The sequence below is a fragment of the Glycine max genome, chromosome 10 (assembly GCF_000004515.6).
Source record: "Glycine max cultivar Williams 82 chromosome 10, Glycine_max_v4.0, whole genome shotgun sequence".
Classification (NCBI taxonomy): domain Eukaryota; kingdom Viridiplantae; phylum Streptophyta; class Magnoliopsida; order Fabales; family Fabaceae; genus Glycine; species Glycine max.
Window position 1 is genome coordinate 49,408,906 of NC_038246.2, and position 18,777 is coordinate 49,427,682.

At 30.3% G+C, this 18,777-nt stretch overlaps 1 protein-coding gene across 1 annotated transcript; it reads left to right on the top strand.

The window, feature by feature from the left end:
• Positions 1-7,502: 7,502 nt before the first annotated feature.
• LOC100305407 (wall-associated kinase) lies at positions 7,503-17,525 on the top strand. The gene is made up of 6 exons (NM_001251810.1): positions 7,503-7,969; positions 8,003-8,058; positions 13,719-13,964; positions 14,603-15,175; positions 15,949-16,209; positions 16,546-17,525. Exons 1-6 carry the CDS (start codon positions 7,503-7,505, stop codon positions 17,523-17,525), a joined length of 2,583 nt encoding a protein of 860 aa, NP_001238739.1.
• The last annotated feature ends 1,252 nt before the right edge of the window (positions 17,526-18,777 follow it).

Sequence of the window (18,777 nt, forward strand, 5' to 3'; positions counted from 1 at the left end):
TATTACCACTAACATGTTGTTAGTATCTTGTACTGTTGCAACACCTACGGAACTCACTGTCTCGCATTCATGCATGGACTCACCCACCAATAAAACTTTTGAAACAATGGATCTTCGTGTTTATGGATTCACCGTCGACATCTTACTCGTTTGAGCTGGTTACTAAGTCGAACCTGACTTTGATATCAAATATTGTACAATTAAGGGGGATAAATCGAAAAGATTTATACTAATAAGTCATGAGTAACTACATAAGTGAACTTGACATCACACTTTAACCCAAAATCGCAAGGCTTAGGTTTGTGAATTTTTTTCTCATTTATATGGTGTTTTATTTTTCCATTTTGATCAGATATGAAACTCCATCTCATACTTATACTCTAATATTATCATTTAATTTTATCTAGGCCAATTTGTGTTTAAATTTTAATTTATTAAATAATTGTATTTGATAAATAAGTGTGTTGATGCATAAATATGTAATTTGGTGACAATTTAGTTTTTGAAATTAAAAAAAAAAATCTAATTTAAATTTTGAATATGTAAAAAGAACAACAATTATATATTGTCATATAACTTAATGATACATTAGTACATGAATTTCACCATTTAATATTAAATTGATTAATGAATATTATAGTTTAATGGCAAAAATAATCTCACAATGAACGCATATTTTGTATACTAAAAAACTAGGTCAAAACTTATATTCTTTCAGGAATTAGATTGTTAATAATTTACACACGAACAAAAAGAATCATTTTTAAGCAAAAATTGACATGGATAAAATTAAATGATAACTATTGAATAAAATAATACAATAAACGCATTTAATACAGTTATTAAAAAAAAATCAAACACAATTTGGCATAGATAAAATTAAATGATAGCACTACTAGAAATGTAGCCTTTTAATACAATAAAGGCATTTAATGATTTCCACTTCACATAAAGAAAATAAAACAAGTTGTCGGTAAATATTTTCATTTTATTCACTCTCGTTCATAAATATTAAAGTAACTTAAAAAAATAAAGGAAAATAGTTAATATTAATAAATTGAAGATTAATTTAAAATTTTAGTTCTTTCAAATTGTCAATCATTTATATATTTAGTGATCAAGATAATAATATGTTTTTTTTATTATTATTGAATCAAAGATGGTGGGTGTCTCTTAAATCTCAATCGACAAAATCAAAGACTAATTTTATCTGTAATACATGGCTTGAAATTAATCTAAGAAAATTTTATATGCATAAAAAATTAAACATGAATTATTCTCTTATATATAAATAGAAATAAACTTTAAAATTTGTCAACCTTATAAGTTAATAATCTTTTTTACTTTAATTGTATTGGTACGAAAACTAAAAAGAAATTCTGAAGTGTAAATGAAACCTAAAAAAATAATTTATACACATTCAATGAGCTGCCAATATAAATTGATGGATTTTTTCCACAAATATCATACGTAGACCTAATTATCTCCCCACTTTATACGGAATTAACCATTTTCAACACATTTATTTAAAAAAAAACATTTTCAACACATCTAACTCTTCTCACAAAAAAAAAAATGGTAAAAAACACATTTAACTCTTTTTTAGTAATGATCTTTTCTAGACAAAACGATAGGAATGAGATGAATCTTCAATCTTAGGGGTGGGTACAACTTAAAAAATAATCAACTAGTTTTGAAAAAAAATCATTTTGATGCATCTCTATTTAATTATGGCTTCTTATATTTTTATAGCATATTATCAATGTGTTTAGATTTTTTTACTAATTTGAATAATATTATTATTTTTATATATGAAAAAGATATTTTAATTTTGGAAAAAATAGAAACTAATTTACACTGAAAAGTAGGAGGTCATAATTCGAGAGAATTAATTATTAAGTTACCTAATAAATTTTAATAAATACATAGAAGTTTATTTGAGAAATTACTACGATTATTTATATTTATTTAATTAAACTATAAAATCATTTAACAAAATATAGATGTTCGGTATGATGGACTAACATGATTTTACACTTAGTTGTAAATGTTAGATTTGACTGATAACTTTAGAATTTTAAGATTTTTGTCACTTCGATATCCTGGTTCCACATTTCTTGTCACTTTATAAATCGTACTCACTGTATCACACTTTTCCTCCTATATTTTGTATATGTTAAAATAAATTTATCTCACTAATTTATAATTTTTTTTAGATATTATTCTAAGTACTAATATTTAGCTTGAAGTTTATAATTCTTTATTTTTATTATTATATTTATTCCTATTTTTTAATAATTTTATCATTTATCATTTCATTTAATATTAAAATATTGCTTTAATAAAATAATGCATTAAAAAAATGGTGGAAATTGAACTGCAGCTCGTGATCACGGTAAGATGTTTATTTGTGTTGGTTTGTTTGGATTTTGAAAAGACAAAAATAGGCTTTTGGATGTGAGGGCTGAGGATGGTGAAAGTAACCGCGGGAAAATGATGATGATGGATGAAAAGATCCGAAATTGACGACAGCTGGTGATCTGTGATTGGTGGAAACCAAGGCACTCGGATTCGTTATCAGCACGGTGACACGTGTGCCAGAGAGAAAGTGTAGTACACGTGTACGGTCCTTATTTAAGGCTGTAACACTGTTGAAGCTGTCTTTTTCTTATTTATCCTCCTACATTTTTTTAAGAAGAAAAAAGTAAAAGAAACTCCTCTTTAACATCATCTGTAATTTCGGATCACGAAAATAAACACGTGAACACACGAAGTTTTTGTTATTTTAAAGTAAAAAAAAAACATTTTTATGCTTTTTTATGACAATATAAATTCTCTATTCACATCAATTTAAAAATAATTTTTAATTATGTTTAACAGTTTAAAACTAAATTTAACAAAATTTAATATAAATTAATATGAGATCACGTATCTTTTCATTTTTATTTAAATTGATGAGACGCTGAGAAACGCAGCATCATGGCGCGTCGTAAAGCGAGAATAAAAGAGTTGGGGTCAGAGAATTTTTGAATCGGGTCGCTTTGTTTTATTTGACCGGCCAAGTTGAAATAGGTTCGCACGCTTAGAGGGGTTTATGATTTGATGTGTTTATAATTTGGTTTCTTCGGATTTATTTAATTAAATGTTTAGTTTATATTTTTTAAAAAATTCATTTAGTTAAATGGGTTAAACTTAAGTCTATAAAAAACTTGTCGATTTATTTATATATTTAAATATTATTAAAATTAATATATATATATACACTATTGTATTTAATAATCTTATATCATAAATAAAATAAATATTTGAAATACAAAAATCTTTAAATAGGTTAATAGTTCATATCAAATCTAAAAAGTCTTTGATAAGTTAATAGGATAGATTAGATCTTAATTTTGTATAACAAATCATATTTATCTATGTAAAATTTGTCTTAATCTAGTTTATTTTCACCCATATATAGTATTAGAGGTTAGCCTATCTTTGTGTATGTAGTAAATAAGAAAAATAATGTTTTTAGTAGTGTAATTTTTTTTTTATTAAATTTAGTTTTGATCTTTATATTTTAAATCCATAAAACTAATTTTGTATTTATAAGATTTTTGTGTATGTGCCAAGAGAATTTACAAAAATGTGACTAGTGATAATATTTTTTCACAGTTAAGAGTGTTTTAAAACAAAAAATAAAATAAATATAATTTAGAACGACTGATAATAAAAAAACTAAAAAGTTATTTAGACCCTACATTTATCCTTAATTGTAAAAAAAAGAAAAAAACAATTGAGCTTCTTTTCCATTTTAATTATTAAAAAGGGTGTGACTGTGTAAGGTAATATGAAATTTGAAAATATGATCGTGATCTTTTATATATATTTCGTATATATATATATATATATTAAAATTTGTGAATAATTTTTTTGTTCGTATCCATATGTCGATCAAATAATAGCTCTTGAGGTTTGTAAGATAGGTATCGTAATGTGATACTTTGTAAAGTTTTTGTTCAATTATAAACCATATATATTAATTAATACATTAATTTGCAAAAATGAATTACATTGATCACCTATTAATCAATCTCATATATATTATTTTAATTTATGAAAAATTATAACCTACCAAAATTAATTTACTTGGATATAATTATAACCTACCGAAATAAATAGTTAAATATATTCCATCAAGCTGCTTATTATAACATATACGTAAATTATGTAACAAGTAATATTTTTAAAAAATATATAATTACTATATTTAATTCATTGATTTTTGTTTTTATTCATGATAATTATAATTATTATATTTAATTCATTGATTTTATTTTACCATGCAAGAAAAAAAATAATTACACTAATTATCAATCAATCACATATATATTGTTCGAATATACAAAAAATTATAACCCACTAAAATTAAGAGTTAAATATACTTTGTCAAGTTGTCTGCAGGAGCATATGCGTAAATTAGACAATATGTAATATTTTAAAAAAATTATAATTACTATATTTAATTCATTGATTTTTTTATTCATCATAATTATAATTAGTATATTTAATTCGTTGATTTTTTTACTGTACAAAAAAAAACTCCTTTGAAATGGTATATAAATGATTATAAATTAATCATTTGAAATGCTATTAATCAAAACTTACCATCAAAGGTGCATCATTTCTTCGTTTTTTTTATCACAAGTGGCTCCTAAATATGATTTAATGTTAGGGATTACTCTAAAAAAAAAAAATTACGTCACCGGTAAATGTGATACATTTACAATTTTCTCCAATGCAAAGAGATTTTTGTATCAAGCTATATGTTTCTTTTTTCATTTTGATTAACAAAACATGCATGATTTATTGACATATAGCTTGGTCCAAAAATCTCTCACCAACTAAAAAGTTAGGATCAAAATTCTTATGAAAGACTTCAGTAAATGAGTGTATGCTAATAATGTTTTGTGGAATAACTGGTTTAGGTTATGTTTGAAATGATTAATATTCTTTTCAAAACTTAATTTAAATGGATGCTTTGTGGTACGGTTTTCCTCACCATTTGTATGCACACATCAAACTTTGATAGCAGGTAAATCTCCCTTTTCCTAACTTGGACCGAAAGATGTTGATAAGTTGGTTTCGATCTACGACACCAACTTTATTCCCATGCATGACAAGTTTTTAATTTTTTTATTCAAAGTCAACTTTTTATTTTTAAATTAAGAGTTGCATAGTATTATTAAAAAAAAACTAGAACATTAAATTTACATTGCTTATCATTTTATTTTTATTACAAATAAATTATAAATATTTCAAAAATGTAAATTTTGTCTTTTTATTTTCTTCAAAATTCTACTTTCAAATTTACTCTAAAATGCTTAGAGTATGTTTAGTTTGCATTTCCATTTTCTGTTTTTATTTTCTATTTTCATTTTAAAAAGATTAGGATTCTGAAAACATATTTGGTTTGATTTCTTATTTTCTATTTTTAGGAAATAAAAACACTAAAAATTTATAATATGTTGACTTCTTGTCATTTCGTTTTTAGTGTTTTCAGTCGAAAACAAGAATCTCATTTTGGGTAAAATGAAAATGAGATGACAATGAATATAATTTTAAGCAATATTTTGAAAATGAAAAGAGTTTTCAGAAAATAAAAACAGAAAATGAAAATGCAAACCAAACACACCCTTATTGTTTTCATTTTTTGATTGTTTTTAGTTTTTATTTTTACTGAAAATGTTTTCAAAAATTTAACCAAATACATTTTTATCACCATTTTCTATTTTCGGTAAAAATGAAAACAGAAAACAAGCTAACCAAACACCCCTTAATTTTTGTATTGGGGAGAGAGGTGAGGATTGGAAGAGGAATGATATCATCCAATAATTTAATTGAAAGCTATCACATAATAAATTTATTGAATTTTATAAATTTATAATAATTATCTTACAAATTATGTATTTAAATCTGAACAGATACATAATTATTCTAGTTTAACTGATGGAATCAAACCTCCCTTGTGATGAGATCAAATATTATACTTAAAACTTGTGTCTCATGCGTAAAGTGTTACTAAAAGAATTTAACTTAATTGATTAAATAAAATATATATTATAAATTCGTTAGTATCGTATTAAAAAAAAGTTGAAAAACAAAATAGTTCACATCGAACATGAGACACAAGTTTGAAGTGCAATCTTTAATCCCTTCACAGCGGCTGTATCATTTCATTTCCCTTTCTTTTATTTAGTTACTCTCTTCAGTCAAGAGGCTAAGCGCTGTTTAAATGTTAGTCTGTTTTAGATCAGGCCCACGATGACTCAAGCTAAATACAGTAAGAATCTCCTTAATCCTTCAAAGCATTCATTTTGATCCACAAATTACAATTACTGAACACAAAATCCCGAACAGTCACTAAAACAGAATTATCCCTAAAAAAATTATTTATGTGAATTATTACTATAAACCCTAATGATACTCACAAATTGCCAAATCAGATCTAAACAATGATCACCATTTCTCTTGTCACATGATTGTTAATAAAGACCAGGCATTTTTGGAAATTAAAACAAAAAATAATGCAACTTCAAAAGTATTATGCTTTCTTTTACTCAACACTCTACTGGACATCTACTGGACATAAGACATGAGGCACGAGATCATCAAACGAGAGGTAATAATAGGTAATTCATAAAAAAAAAAATTTCACATACACATTCTTAATACTTTTTATAACACTATTTTCTTTACTATTTTATCCAGAACTTCTCTTTCTCTCTTGTATCTTTCTCAATTCTCATAATACTTTTCTTACAAATCATAAAAAAAGTTGCATATACAATTTCTCGTAAGATTTAAATGCATTTTTTTATATTATTGTTCAATTCAAATTTATGTAATAAGACTTTGTATTAAAAGTCAACATAGATTACCATATAAAATTCTACTAATTCCGATCTAAGTTACCCATTCTTATTCATAAATTTATGACAGGGGGGTTTTGTTATCAAGATTAGCAGAACAAGTAGGATATTTCTGAACTTAAAAACCATTTAATTTTTCTTGCTCTCTAATGTCCAAATAAAACAAGTGGTCAGAAGTTAGCAAATTTGGTCAACCTTTTCAACTTGCCTACACGGGGTTCCATTCAAAGATAAGAGGCAGAGACAAGTTGTCAATTCCGTAGGCGGCCATACCCTCACCTCACTCTCCGCATCTTCTTTTGGGTATATCATATTCTCTCTTCTTCAATGTTCTCTATCCACAACCCTCCAAAATGAACATCTTCTTTATCCTCAGATCCCTCTCTTCTCCCCTGATTCTCTCCTACATCATCATCTTCTATCTCCTTGCCAAAAACACCTCCTGTGGTGTGGACCCAAAATTTCTTGCATGTCCACCCACAACCTGCGCCAACAACAATCAAAGTATAAGTTATCCCTTTTACATCCAAGGAAAACAAGAACCTTTTTGTGGGAATCCCGGTTTTGGCATCTCTTGTGGCCCAAATGGTTTTCCAATCCTTAATCTGTCTATACCCAATACATCATTCACCAAATATCTACGAAAATCAGACACTTCGAGTGTCCAATACCGCGTTTTCAGTTTCACGACCAAACACCACCAATTCCAAAGGTTGTCTTCCTCTTCCTCTTACTCAGAATCTCACTCTTCCTAGTACCCGCGAGTTCGATATTGCTCCGAATCAAACAGACATTAGATTGTTCTACGGCTGTGGGTCATTGCCTTGGCTGGAAGAGCACAAAGTTGGGTGCTTTAACGAAACGAGTTCAGTTCTGGCATTGTATAAAGAGGATAAAAATATAAGTTTTGTGTCAAAGAATTGCCAGGGCGAGGTTGTGGATACGATAGTGGAAGATGGAATAATAGGAGGGAATGAAGAAGCGTTGACAAAAGGGTTTTTGCTGACGTGGAAGGCCGGTAACTGCAGCGTGTGCCACAACACTGGAGGGAGGTGCGGCTTCGATTTCGTCATGTACACTTTCAGGTGCTTCTGCACTGACAGAGTTCATTCTGCCAAATGTGGTCCTGATGATGATCCAGGTTAGTTTTTTCTAATGACCAAAACTTCTAATAAAGACAATGACCAGGTTATTAAAATGTATGGAGACATGTAACGTTTACTCAAACTTCATAATTGCAATGGCTGCATGGTTAGATGCTTTGATTGGAAATTACTAGTATATATAAAGGCTGCCAGAGAAGACTTAATTAATTTAAAACTATTTAGTTTATATGGTTGCAATTGGTGTGTTTTCTTCGTTTTCAGTTTAAAAAAAAGAGTAAAGTTTAAGACTATACAATACTATAACAGAAAACTCAACAGCAAAGTTCTGTTAACACTAAACAGAAGTATCTTCAGTTTGTTTGGCAAAAGAAAGGACGGGGATTGGTCTAATCAGTCTCGAATGATGGTTATGTGAGTGAAAAAAAAAAATAGGTGAGGTAGAATAACTACCAAACGAATTAGTCAAACCATAATTTCCATTTTAGCCTGTTAATACTATGACTTATGAGATGAAGGGGTCGGGGAAGCAAAAATCTTTTTCTATTTCAGTTTTTTTAATTTTAATTAGAATAATAATATTGTGAATGAATAACAATACTATTATAAATTTAAATTGATGTTAGCACAATTTTAAAATAAGAAAGTCACACCTATATCATTTAGTTGACTTCAAACGAATTTTGAATATTCCAAACAACTGCTTGTTCTTTTTCTTTTTTTCAATTTCATGATTGATACATTATCAATAATTTAGGTCGATGTTCAATTCCTACTTTTCAATCTAGGATGGATGGCTCTTATGTCTACGTTTCAATGCATATATTTTGTTATGGGTTATATTACTGAGAACTCTAAAGATAGTAACTAAAATATATTTAATTTACTTCATTAAATATTTATAATTATTTGAAAAAAATATTAAATACTTTTTTTATGTTTATTGATTGAGGAAATATTAGATTTATACATATTAGTTTTATACTTTTCCAATAATAGTGGAATATATAAAATAGTTACTGGCATATTGAAATTAATGAGATATTAGAAAGATAATTAAGTTGAAGAGAGAAATTGATAGAATTAGTGAATTTTAAATAAGGATAATTTTAACATTTTTTTTAATTAAAAACACTATTAACTGATTTCTACAATTTTTTAATATATGTAAATTAATAAAAATAACTTATAATAAAAAAATGGAGGAAGTATTTTTCAATCCTTCAATATGAATTCTCGTTGAAAGAACACACATACTAAAGATAGAGATATTCTATCACCCTCTGAGAGAGAAAGAAATACACTATTAAGTAGTATTAAGTATTAGCAATAATCTTTTTTGTTTTCTTATACTTATTTTGTAAAATACATATATTTTTTAAAATAGAAGAGGATGGAAAGGAGGAAGCGGGGAAAAGATGGGTATAATTAATAAAAATAAAACTGAAAGTTGAAAATTAAATTAACTTAGAAGTGTTTTAATATTTTAGTTCTTAAAACTAAAAATGTTATTTTTAAAAAAAATTCAAAACTACTTTGAACAAACATGTAATTTTTTGTCTTTAAAATATATATTTTTAAAAATAAACAAATAAGCTTAATATATTAAAAGAGTCTAATTTAATTGGTTGAAAAAAATGCATGAGTGTCATAGAGCCTGGTATAATTTCTAATTTTTTTTATTAATTGTACTTATTTGTTAATTATCATTGACAGTTGACAGTAAGCTTTTATTTAAAAACTTACAAGATGCCTAAATATAATAACAAGTTTTAAACTATAATTAAACAGAAAAAATAGTTACGTAACTATTTTTGGAAGTAATAAAAAAAGTTTAAGGCAGTGAACCGGACTTTCTATTGTAATTCGTTTTCTCTTTCCGAGAAAACTATATTACCGCAATAGATATTAAGATGATTAAACATTTTAACTTTTGATTTTGCATGAAAAAATATAATTGTATTTGATACTGACGTTAAATGGGAAAAGAGCATGTAATATAGTTTATTTGGCTTGATAAATAACTTTAGTGGTATATCTTAAAATCTTAAATTATTTTTTTATTTCACAATCCCGCAAAACATAAAATCAAAGATTTTTTAAGATTTTTTTTATTTTTTTCTTTATTATTAGATTTTATTTCTTGAGATCTTAGATAACTTAATAAGTCGTGTATGCATCATACTTTTAAATATTTTATTTAAATTTTATATTTTTTCTCTTCCCCTCTCTCATTCTTTTTTTTATTTTTTTTATTTTCCTTTCTCTCTCAAGTTTCACTTTCCCTTCCCCTTCTCTTCTTTTTATTTTCCTTTGTTGCTCTAGCATCACTACATCAGTATATGCGTCATATTATATATATACATCAGTGTATGCGTCACACACACACACACAGATATATATATATATATATATATGTTAGTGCATATTCTGGACAGGACAAGGAGCTAATTTAGTAAACTCAGCAAAAAAAAAAAGAGAGAGCTAATTTAGACTAACTTAAACTATAATTGTTAGTTCTCTGAAAAAGATATTTTCATATTTTGGACTTTCCCTCTTACCTTTCTATGGATTACCCAAATCCCAATTCTTATGTCAAAATTTCTCACATTTTTTTCATGTTTACTATTTTTAGCAAAATTCACAATAATGGGCTGAAGCCTGAAGTTACTTGGTTGGGCCACTATTAGGCTGGACTTTGTTACTGCCTTTTAAGAATTTCGTTTTTTTTCCCTAAAAATGTTTAGTCACATTTTTTAGCAAAATCTTTTCAAAATGACCTTAGTATGAATGACCAAGTTCCTTACTAAATTTAAAAACAGCTATCCAACTTCCTGTAGCAAAAAAAAAAAAAAAACTATCCAACTACAAGTTTGCAACAATTCAAGTAACATTTTCACAACATCTAGACCAATAATGCTATAAAAAAATTCATAAATATATATATACCTGTTGAATTAAGTCTATTGACTTATATAAAAGATTAGATATCCTAGTTTATTCCAAAATTGATCTACTAGTTTATTAAAAGACTTTACTAAAATCAAATTTTAAATAGACTTTTAATTTATGTTTGAGTTATTTCTTTTTTTAAAGAAGATTAGATCTTAAAAAAAGTCAATATCAATTAAATAGATTACACTTAATCCTCATATTAAAAAAATAAATTAAGGCTATCTTGATCTATTTTTTTAAAACGTGACTATATAGTAAACGTCCAAGGTGGTCCATAAAAGAATACATGGGGTTATAAACATCAAGTCGGTCCTTCATAATCTAAAATAAGCATCAATTTAATCTAGATTAAATTGGAGTTTGTTTAAATATTGAAAGACAAAATAATGCCTAAAATCTTGAAGGATCAACTTAATTAACATCTCATATAATCTTAAAGGATCAATTTAAAGTATCTAGTGACTAGTATGAATGTAATATTCAATAGGATTTATTGGAAGTGTTCTGTTAATAAAATCTCATGCTAAAATAAGCTTTTCTGTCAGCTATTGGTATAGAAGAGAAGTTTTTTATATTGAAAAAATAGGAAGTTTCCACAAAGTCTTCCAGTCTAAATTAGAATATAGTCTTTGATTGAAGGTAACTTATTCAATTATACAACAACAACAAAGTGCCTTCTCCCGCTAGGAGATAGAAACTTATTTAATTATATTCTATGATACTCGAACCATATTTTATAAAAACTTGCCGCTCCCTCTTCCCAACCATAAAGGATTTTGCATACTTTTTATCCTTGAGTGCTTTTATAAGTTTTATTTAATTGAAATCTAAATGGTTAAATTCATAGTTAAATATTCCTATTAGCAATTTTTTTTTGTTAAGAAGTATGATCCATCAACCCGTTTTACTTTCTTTTTTTTTGTGTGTGATTGCAACCCGTTTTACTTAGTGGCGGAACAGATCTAACACACATTTTATCAAACACTACTCGTTCACGTAATTATTCTGTGAAGGCTATCACAACAAATCGGCGATCAATATTACTTTAATTTTCACTAAAAAAAAAACATTACTTTAATTTTTAGAAAGGAGCCCTGCTTCGAAATTAGGTCTGAAGTTGAAGAATTCAATGGTACTATACCTTAATTTTTTCCCACGGTCTAATATGTTTGGATGTAGGGCATATAATATTGAAAGTGACGTGTTTCTTATGGTATTTTATATGCTACCAATATGGATGGGGGAGATGATACTTACCTTGAGTGCTACTATTGTTGAGATCTGAATCCGTTAGATGAATAAATGCTTTTTTGAGATGTGTTAAAGAGTGAGTATCCAAATTATTCTCTGAAAATAAATATTTAAAAGACTTTGATTCTTAAAAAACAAACTATTTAGTCTTTCAAATTATAAGTATAAGTATGAGAGACTTCAGTTTTAGTCTATACGGAGTATAAATAAATGAACCATATTCATAATCTTGAGAAATTATTTGCTAACTTTTTCTGTAAGATTTAAATTAAGTATTTACTATAAAAGTATATTTAAGGGTTCCATAACAACACTTACTCGTGGTACTCACTTATTAATTGTTGATCGCTGTAGAAATTGATTCCAACTTTAATCGAACTTTTATCATTATGATTTATGAGTTCAAATCTAACATGGTCACTTTAGGCAGAGTTTTGTAGATAATATATACATATAAATACGCAATGGAGTAATGCCAATTCTTAGTCGTAAGGTTGAACGGGAATAACTTCCTTTGCCTTTAATTATGAATTCCCAAGTTTTCCCATGGAAGACTCAACATGAACCTGTTCCTCTACTTAAACTTTCCCGGCTCCATTTCCCTGATCCTTATTTTCCAGTCTCTTTTCAATTAGAGTTAAGCTTTCTTCATCTTGATTTTTTAATAGCACCCTTACATTGAAAGGTTGCTAATCCAATTCTACTTCCTTACACCGATTCTCTTTTGGTCATTTTTTGCTTAAATATGAAACTTATTTTTAAACAAAACCCATGATTTATTGTCATCATTAAAGTTTGAGAGACTATATTTTATTAAAAAGTTGCTAAAGAACTAAAATTGGGCAAGTATTCGATTTTTTTTTTTAAAAGACAAAAGATTCAATAACATTAAAACTGTCCAGGCTACAAGCTGTAACCAAGACCAAAACAAATACATAGCAATATCAGTCCCATGCGATTGGACAAAATACTAAACCCATAAAACAAAGCTAATAATGAAGCATGAATCAGCCATAATACATGTATAACCCCTGCTACCAACTAATAAATGTTGATACAGAACTTCCACCCTTATTTACTGATTACTAATAAGTACATTAATCACTCATGATTGACTTCCATCTTTGTTATATTATATGGTACACAACCTTTGAGGTTTAAAGTGCGTAGAGATTAAATTATGGGATCGGGTCATAATTTGATATGGAGAATCAAAGTTCTGGAACCTCAAATATACAGTGCGTAGTGATAAGTTATGAGATGGGATCGTAATCCGATCCGGAGGGTACAATGGTGAAATTATTATATAGTTTGATACTTTGATATCATCATATTTTCATAGCAAAAAAATATCATCACATTATCATTGTATTTGTTTTAGTAAAAAACTTAAATTTTCTATATACTATTATTTAGAAAAAATGTAGAAATCAATCTAGACTATAATATTCATCGGTCATATAATAATATTTCCTGTTTTATCACACTCGAGAAGTTGTTTTTAGGCAGACGTTTAGTTTCACAAGTTCACACAGAGACAGAGAGAGTACTAGAAAACTGAGAAATGAGGCCCAGAAATTTGAAGCCACTGATTATGACACTGAACGCGTTTTCTATCTGGCCTCGTTGACTGGTCACGTTGAAGTGAAGTGTGAACCTAACCGCTTAAAACGACATCACCATTCGTTAACGTTGTCTAATTGCCTTATTATTTCCCACACTCTTTCAACGTCATTCGGTACTCTTTTTTTCTGCCTCTTTTTAAGTATTTCAACCTCAGAGGCCCACTGCATTTCCAAACTCTTGTGGACTCGGGACCCTTCCCCTGTGATATCTTTCTTAAAAATTCATTACTGTGCAAACAAGTGTTTTTAAATCTGATATGCGTCTGATACACGGTTTAACAAGCCTCCTAGACCAAGACTAGATTCGGATGCGGAAGGGAAGTTTTGAAGCAGAGTCAGTTCAGAGATTATAAGGAGTGATCAAACAAGTCAAGTCTTTGTGCTTGTTTCAAAAGGCGTTAGAAAGAATTGGTCTCACTTTCTCTTAGGGCCAGATATGTGTGTATTTCTTGGTTTCCCACTCCCTCTTTCATCTTCCGTAGTCATCTTCTAATTCAACTGGGAGGAGTATAAAAACAAGTCAGACAAACTTGAGCTTAATTTACAGTTCAGAGAATCAAATCCTAGTTGAATTCTGTTTGCTTTTAGATCATAGACGTACTGGGTGACTGAGGAAGGATGTGTGGAGTTTATGAATTTGTATCATTGCTTTTGTTTTGTCACCTTATGCCACTTCTATTGGCGGCGGCTTGTCCACCTCTGCTTTCTTGTGGAGATCTTGGCAATATCAGTTTCCCCTTTACTACAACAGAACGCCCCGACTGTGGCTTTTTACCCATACGGAATTGTGAAGATCCACTCAAGTTCAAAATGATCCAATTACAGAATAATGGAGAATGGTTTCGGGTTGTACTCGTAGCTCAGCTTCGGAACAGTTCTATCATAACTTTTCAAATTAGAGACAAACATCTCTATGACCTTCTGCAGAACGAAAGTTGTGAAGCTTTCAGATACAATTATACTATTCCTCCCTTCTTTCACTTTGCTGCTTTACGTATCCAATACCACACAACTCTGTTCAGGTGCAACCGCAGCCTCCATGTCAGCCCTCCCACGGGCATGCTTAATTATACAAAATGCCCCGACTACGATCTCTACTACAAGCACATCATCACGGCTGATGATGTGTCTCGGAGTTCTTTGGTGGCATGTACAGAGGTCCAGCTTCCAATTAAAGACGTGCCTGACGCTATAAACCCATTTACCTTTGTAACTGCAGATATCATCATTCGAGTAGACTTAACTGATGAATGTGCAGATTGCAACTATCGCCATGGAGGGCAGTGCAAACTTGACAGCACAGAGAAATTTTGTTGTGCCAATGGTATAAAACAACAAAAACCCTGAAAACAGAAGCACCCACGAATGCAATGCACTAATCCTTGTTGCTTTTATCTGCTTTTCCCATTTTAGGTTCTTAAATGTTTCCTTCACAATTTGTGAAACATTGTCTACTTTTCTGTAAATGTCCCAAGCCCAGTTCCTTCTCCTACATCATAAACAGAATAAAATATTCAAAATAGGTCAAGAAAAGTGACATTGATGATGTGCCTAATCTAAGTTCTCTTCTTGTCTTAAAATTTCAAATGTACAGTTTACTACACTTAGACGGCAAGGTCTGAGTTGCTCTGATTGATTGTCTAATGTCTAATATTATTGGTGCAACAGTCACAATTAGCATGCCATATTTTTCTCTGCTTAACTTTATCGTCACGCTTCAAATCTGTGTTATTTGCTAAATTGTTTCTTCTAATTGCAGCAGTTATAAAGAAAGGGTTGAGTTTGAAGGCCAAACTGGGTATAGGTAATGTACTGTTTACATAACTTGATATTCCTTTTCAACATATGACTTCAAAATCACTGATCCTCAGTGCGAAAGTTCATTTGTGTGTTGAACTCAGAGGGTCTGCTGATTTCTTTTCTTTTAATTCCCTTATTTCCCCCTCAAAAAACATGAGAACTTATTTAAAAAATTTGTATAACTCTATGTCTCTATCAATGCTCATTGCTATCTATCAGAAAAGTAGCAGCAGTCACGCACTCTGTTATTTCTCACGGTATCTTCAATTGATATTTTCTCTTGGCCCGTTTGCACAGGTTTAGGTATTGGAATCCCAAGCATGTTGGCAATTGGGTTGCTGTTTCTCTTTCTACAATACAAACGAAAATATGGTACCTCAGGCGGACAATTGGAGTCAAGAGATTCTTATTCTGATTCCTCCTCAAATCCTCATGGAGAAAGTAGTAGCGAGTACTTTGGAGTTCCACTCTTCTTGTACGAGCAGCTTAAAGAAGCGACGAACAATTTCGATCACACCAAAGAACTTGGAGACGGAGGCTTCGGTACTGTCTACTATGGTAGGATACTTAATCAAACCCTACTTGACACACAACATTACTCTCCTTGTATGGTTTGGAACTACTACATGCTCATTGGTCCTAGTCAATCTCCAAGTATCCAGGGTCCGGAACTACTATGTGTCTGTGGTCCTGGTCAATCTCTATAACACGCATAGAAGAGTCTTATCACTTCTTTCTCAAAATTGAAAAAACTCAGTTAAATATCATAGAGATTGGACAGAACAATGAACATGTAGAGATTAATTGGAATGATGAATGTGATAGTCCTGAACTATATAATAATTTCTTGTCTTATTTTTGCTGTATAACTGAGATATTTAAATTAAAACACAGGGAAACTCCCAGATGGACGTGAAGTTGCCGTGAAGCGCTTATACGAGCACAACTGGAAGCGAGTAGAACAGTTCATAAACGAAGTTAAGATCCTCACACGTTTGCGTCACAAAAATCTTGTGTCACTCTACGGCTGCACTTCACGGCACAGCCGTGAACTCCTACTTGTGTATGAATACATTTCAAACGGCACTGTAGCGTGTCATCTCCATGGTGGATTAGCGAAGCCTGGCTCCCTACCATGGTCTACACGAATGAAAATTGCCGTAGAGACTGCTAGTGCATTGGCTTATCTCCACGCCTCTGACATCATTCACCGTGACGTGAAAACAAACAATATTCTCCTCGACAACAACTTTTGTGTTAAGGTAGCAGATTTTGGACTTTCAAGAGACGTCCCCAACGATGTCACACATGTCTCCACAGCTCCACAAGGGTCCCCAGGTTACCTTGACCCTGAATATTACAATTGCTATCAGCTTACTAGTAAGAGTGATGTGTATAGTTTTGGGGTTGTGCTTATTGAGCTAATATCATCCAAGCCCGCTGTTGATATGAACAGGAGCAGGGATGAGATTAACTTGTCAAATCTAGCCGTAAGGAAGATTCAAGAAAGTGCAGTTAGTGAGTTGGTTGATCCTTCTCTTGGTTTTGATTCAGATTGTAGGGTTATGGGGATGATAGTTTCAGTGGCAGGGTTGGCTTTTCAGTGTTTGCAAAGGGAAAAGGACTTGAGACCTTCTATGTATGAAGTGTTACATGAACTGAGGAGAATTGAGAGTGGGAAGGATGAGGGAAAGGTTCGAGATGAGGGTGATGTTGATGGTGTTGCAGTTTCACATAGTTGTGCACATTCACCACCACCAGCCTCACCTGAGTGGGAAGAAGTTGGATTGTTGAAGAATATAAAGCCTACTTCCCCAAACACTGTCACTGATAAATGGGAAAGTAAATGTACTACGCCTAATATCAGTGGTTAATCATTTAGTCTATTATTAATTGTTGATAATCCGTTTTTAGTTTTTACTATATCAACTTTCACCTCATTATTAGTTGAGTCACAGTATATTATCGTCGCATTCGCTTGTTTAATTGTGAAGGGTATGATTAAATTATACGGCCCATTGTAGTCAAGCAAAGAGTTGAAGTGAGGGTATGACATGTGAATATTAGAAACACCGGTACAAAAATACGACCAACAATTTCAAACGAAGTTATTGACATGAATAAGGGTTTTCATTTCCTACTTTTTTAAGAGAATCTGACGGTAGAGAGCAAGTTGAGTCAGAGTGTAAGCAAACTGGTAAATGTTAAAAATCGTTGCATTTTGTAATCATAAATGACGTTTTGTGGTGGCAATTCTTTACGGGCAAAAATGGAATCATTGTTAACTCTAATCATTTAACAATCACATTTTTGTTAGACAAAAATGGTTCAATTGTGACATGTCTGAAATGAGAGAGCATAAATCGACATTTTAAAAATGAGAAACTATTACACAAATTTTTCTATATTTATAATAATAAAAACATGTTTAAATTGGTTTGTTACATGAATTATTGGTACCTTTAAGCACCCTTAATAGATGGGCCAATATCCTTGTGACTTTGGGTACATTGATTAACACCATTAAGCATTACTTGAATTGTATGGACATGAAGGAAATCTTACCATCTTTATCTGTTGAGCTTCAAATGGTTGTCTGACCAAAATTTCCACCTTTAAGGGCAATGAAGGTATTCTTGTTAACTCCCGTCCTGTCCTTGTGGCAATATGCTGTATCGTCCATAGGAGAATTTGAATGGAAAACACGGTGGGTCATGCATCACTACTGGGATAACGATTTGTATCTACCTCTTTTTTTCTCCAAGTCTCCCACGCTCATTTCCCTAGTCAAGTTGTTGTTAAGAGAGTTCATTACTTGTTCCTCGGAAAATTGGGAAATTGGGATGGCTCCGGTTGATTTGTTCTGCTTCCCCTTGTTTTCTTTCCTTCTACTCATCCTGCGCGATACCAGAGGCATTCTATCGTTTGTGTCTGCTGAGATTGTTCTTGAAGTAGTATTATCTAATGATTGTTATGAGTGCTATAATCTCCGTGGCTTGACAAGGATAAAACGTTCAACTGTACTCAAGGTACCCTTGGCATAAATTTTTCATAAGTTACCTCTTATTCCATTTGATTGCTACAATTCCTTGTTAGTTGTTCTTATAGCGTTAGACCGGATTAGTG

Excerpts from the sequence above, each read along its gene's own strand:
- LOC100305407 (NM_001251810.1), top strand. The coding sequence starts at position 7,503 with ATGGTTTTCCAATCCTTAATCTGTCTATACCCAATACATCATTCACCA. Across the intron at positions 15,176-15,948 it reads GAAATTTTGTTGTGCCAATG|GTTTAGGTATTGGAATCCCA; the intron begins GTATAAAACAAC and ends CCGTTTGCACAG. Across the intron at positions 16,210-16,545 it reads CTTCGGTACTGTCTACTATG|GGAAACTCCCAGATGGACGT; the intron begins GTAGGATACTTA and ends ATTAAAACACAG.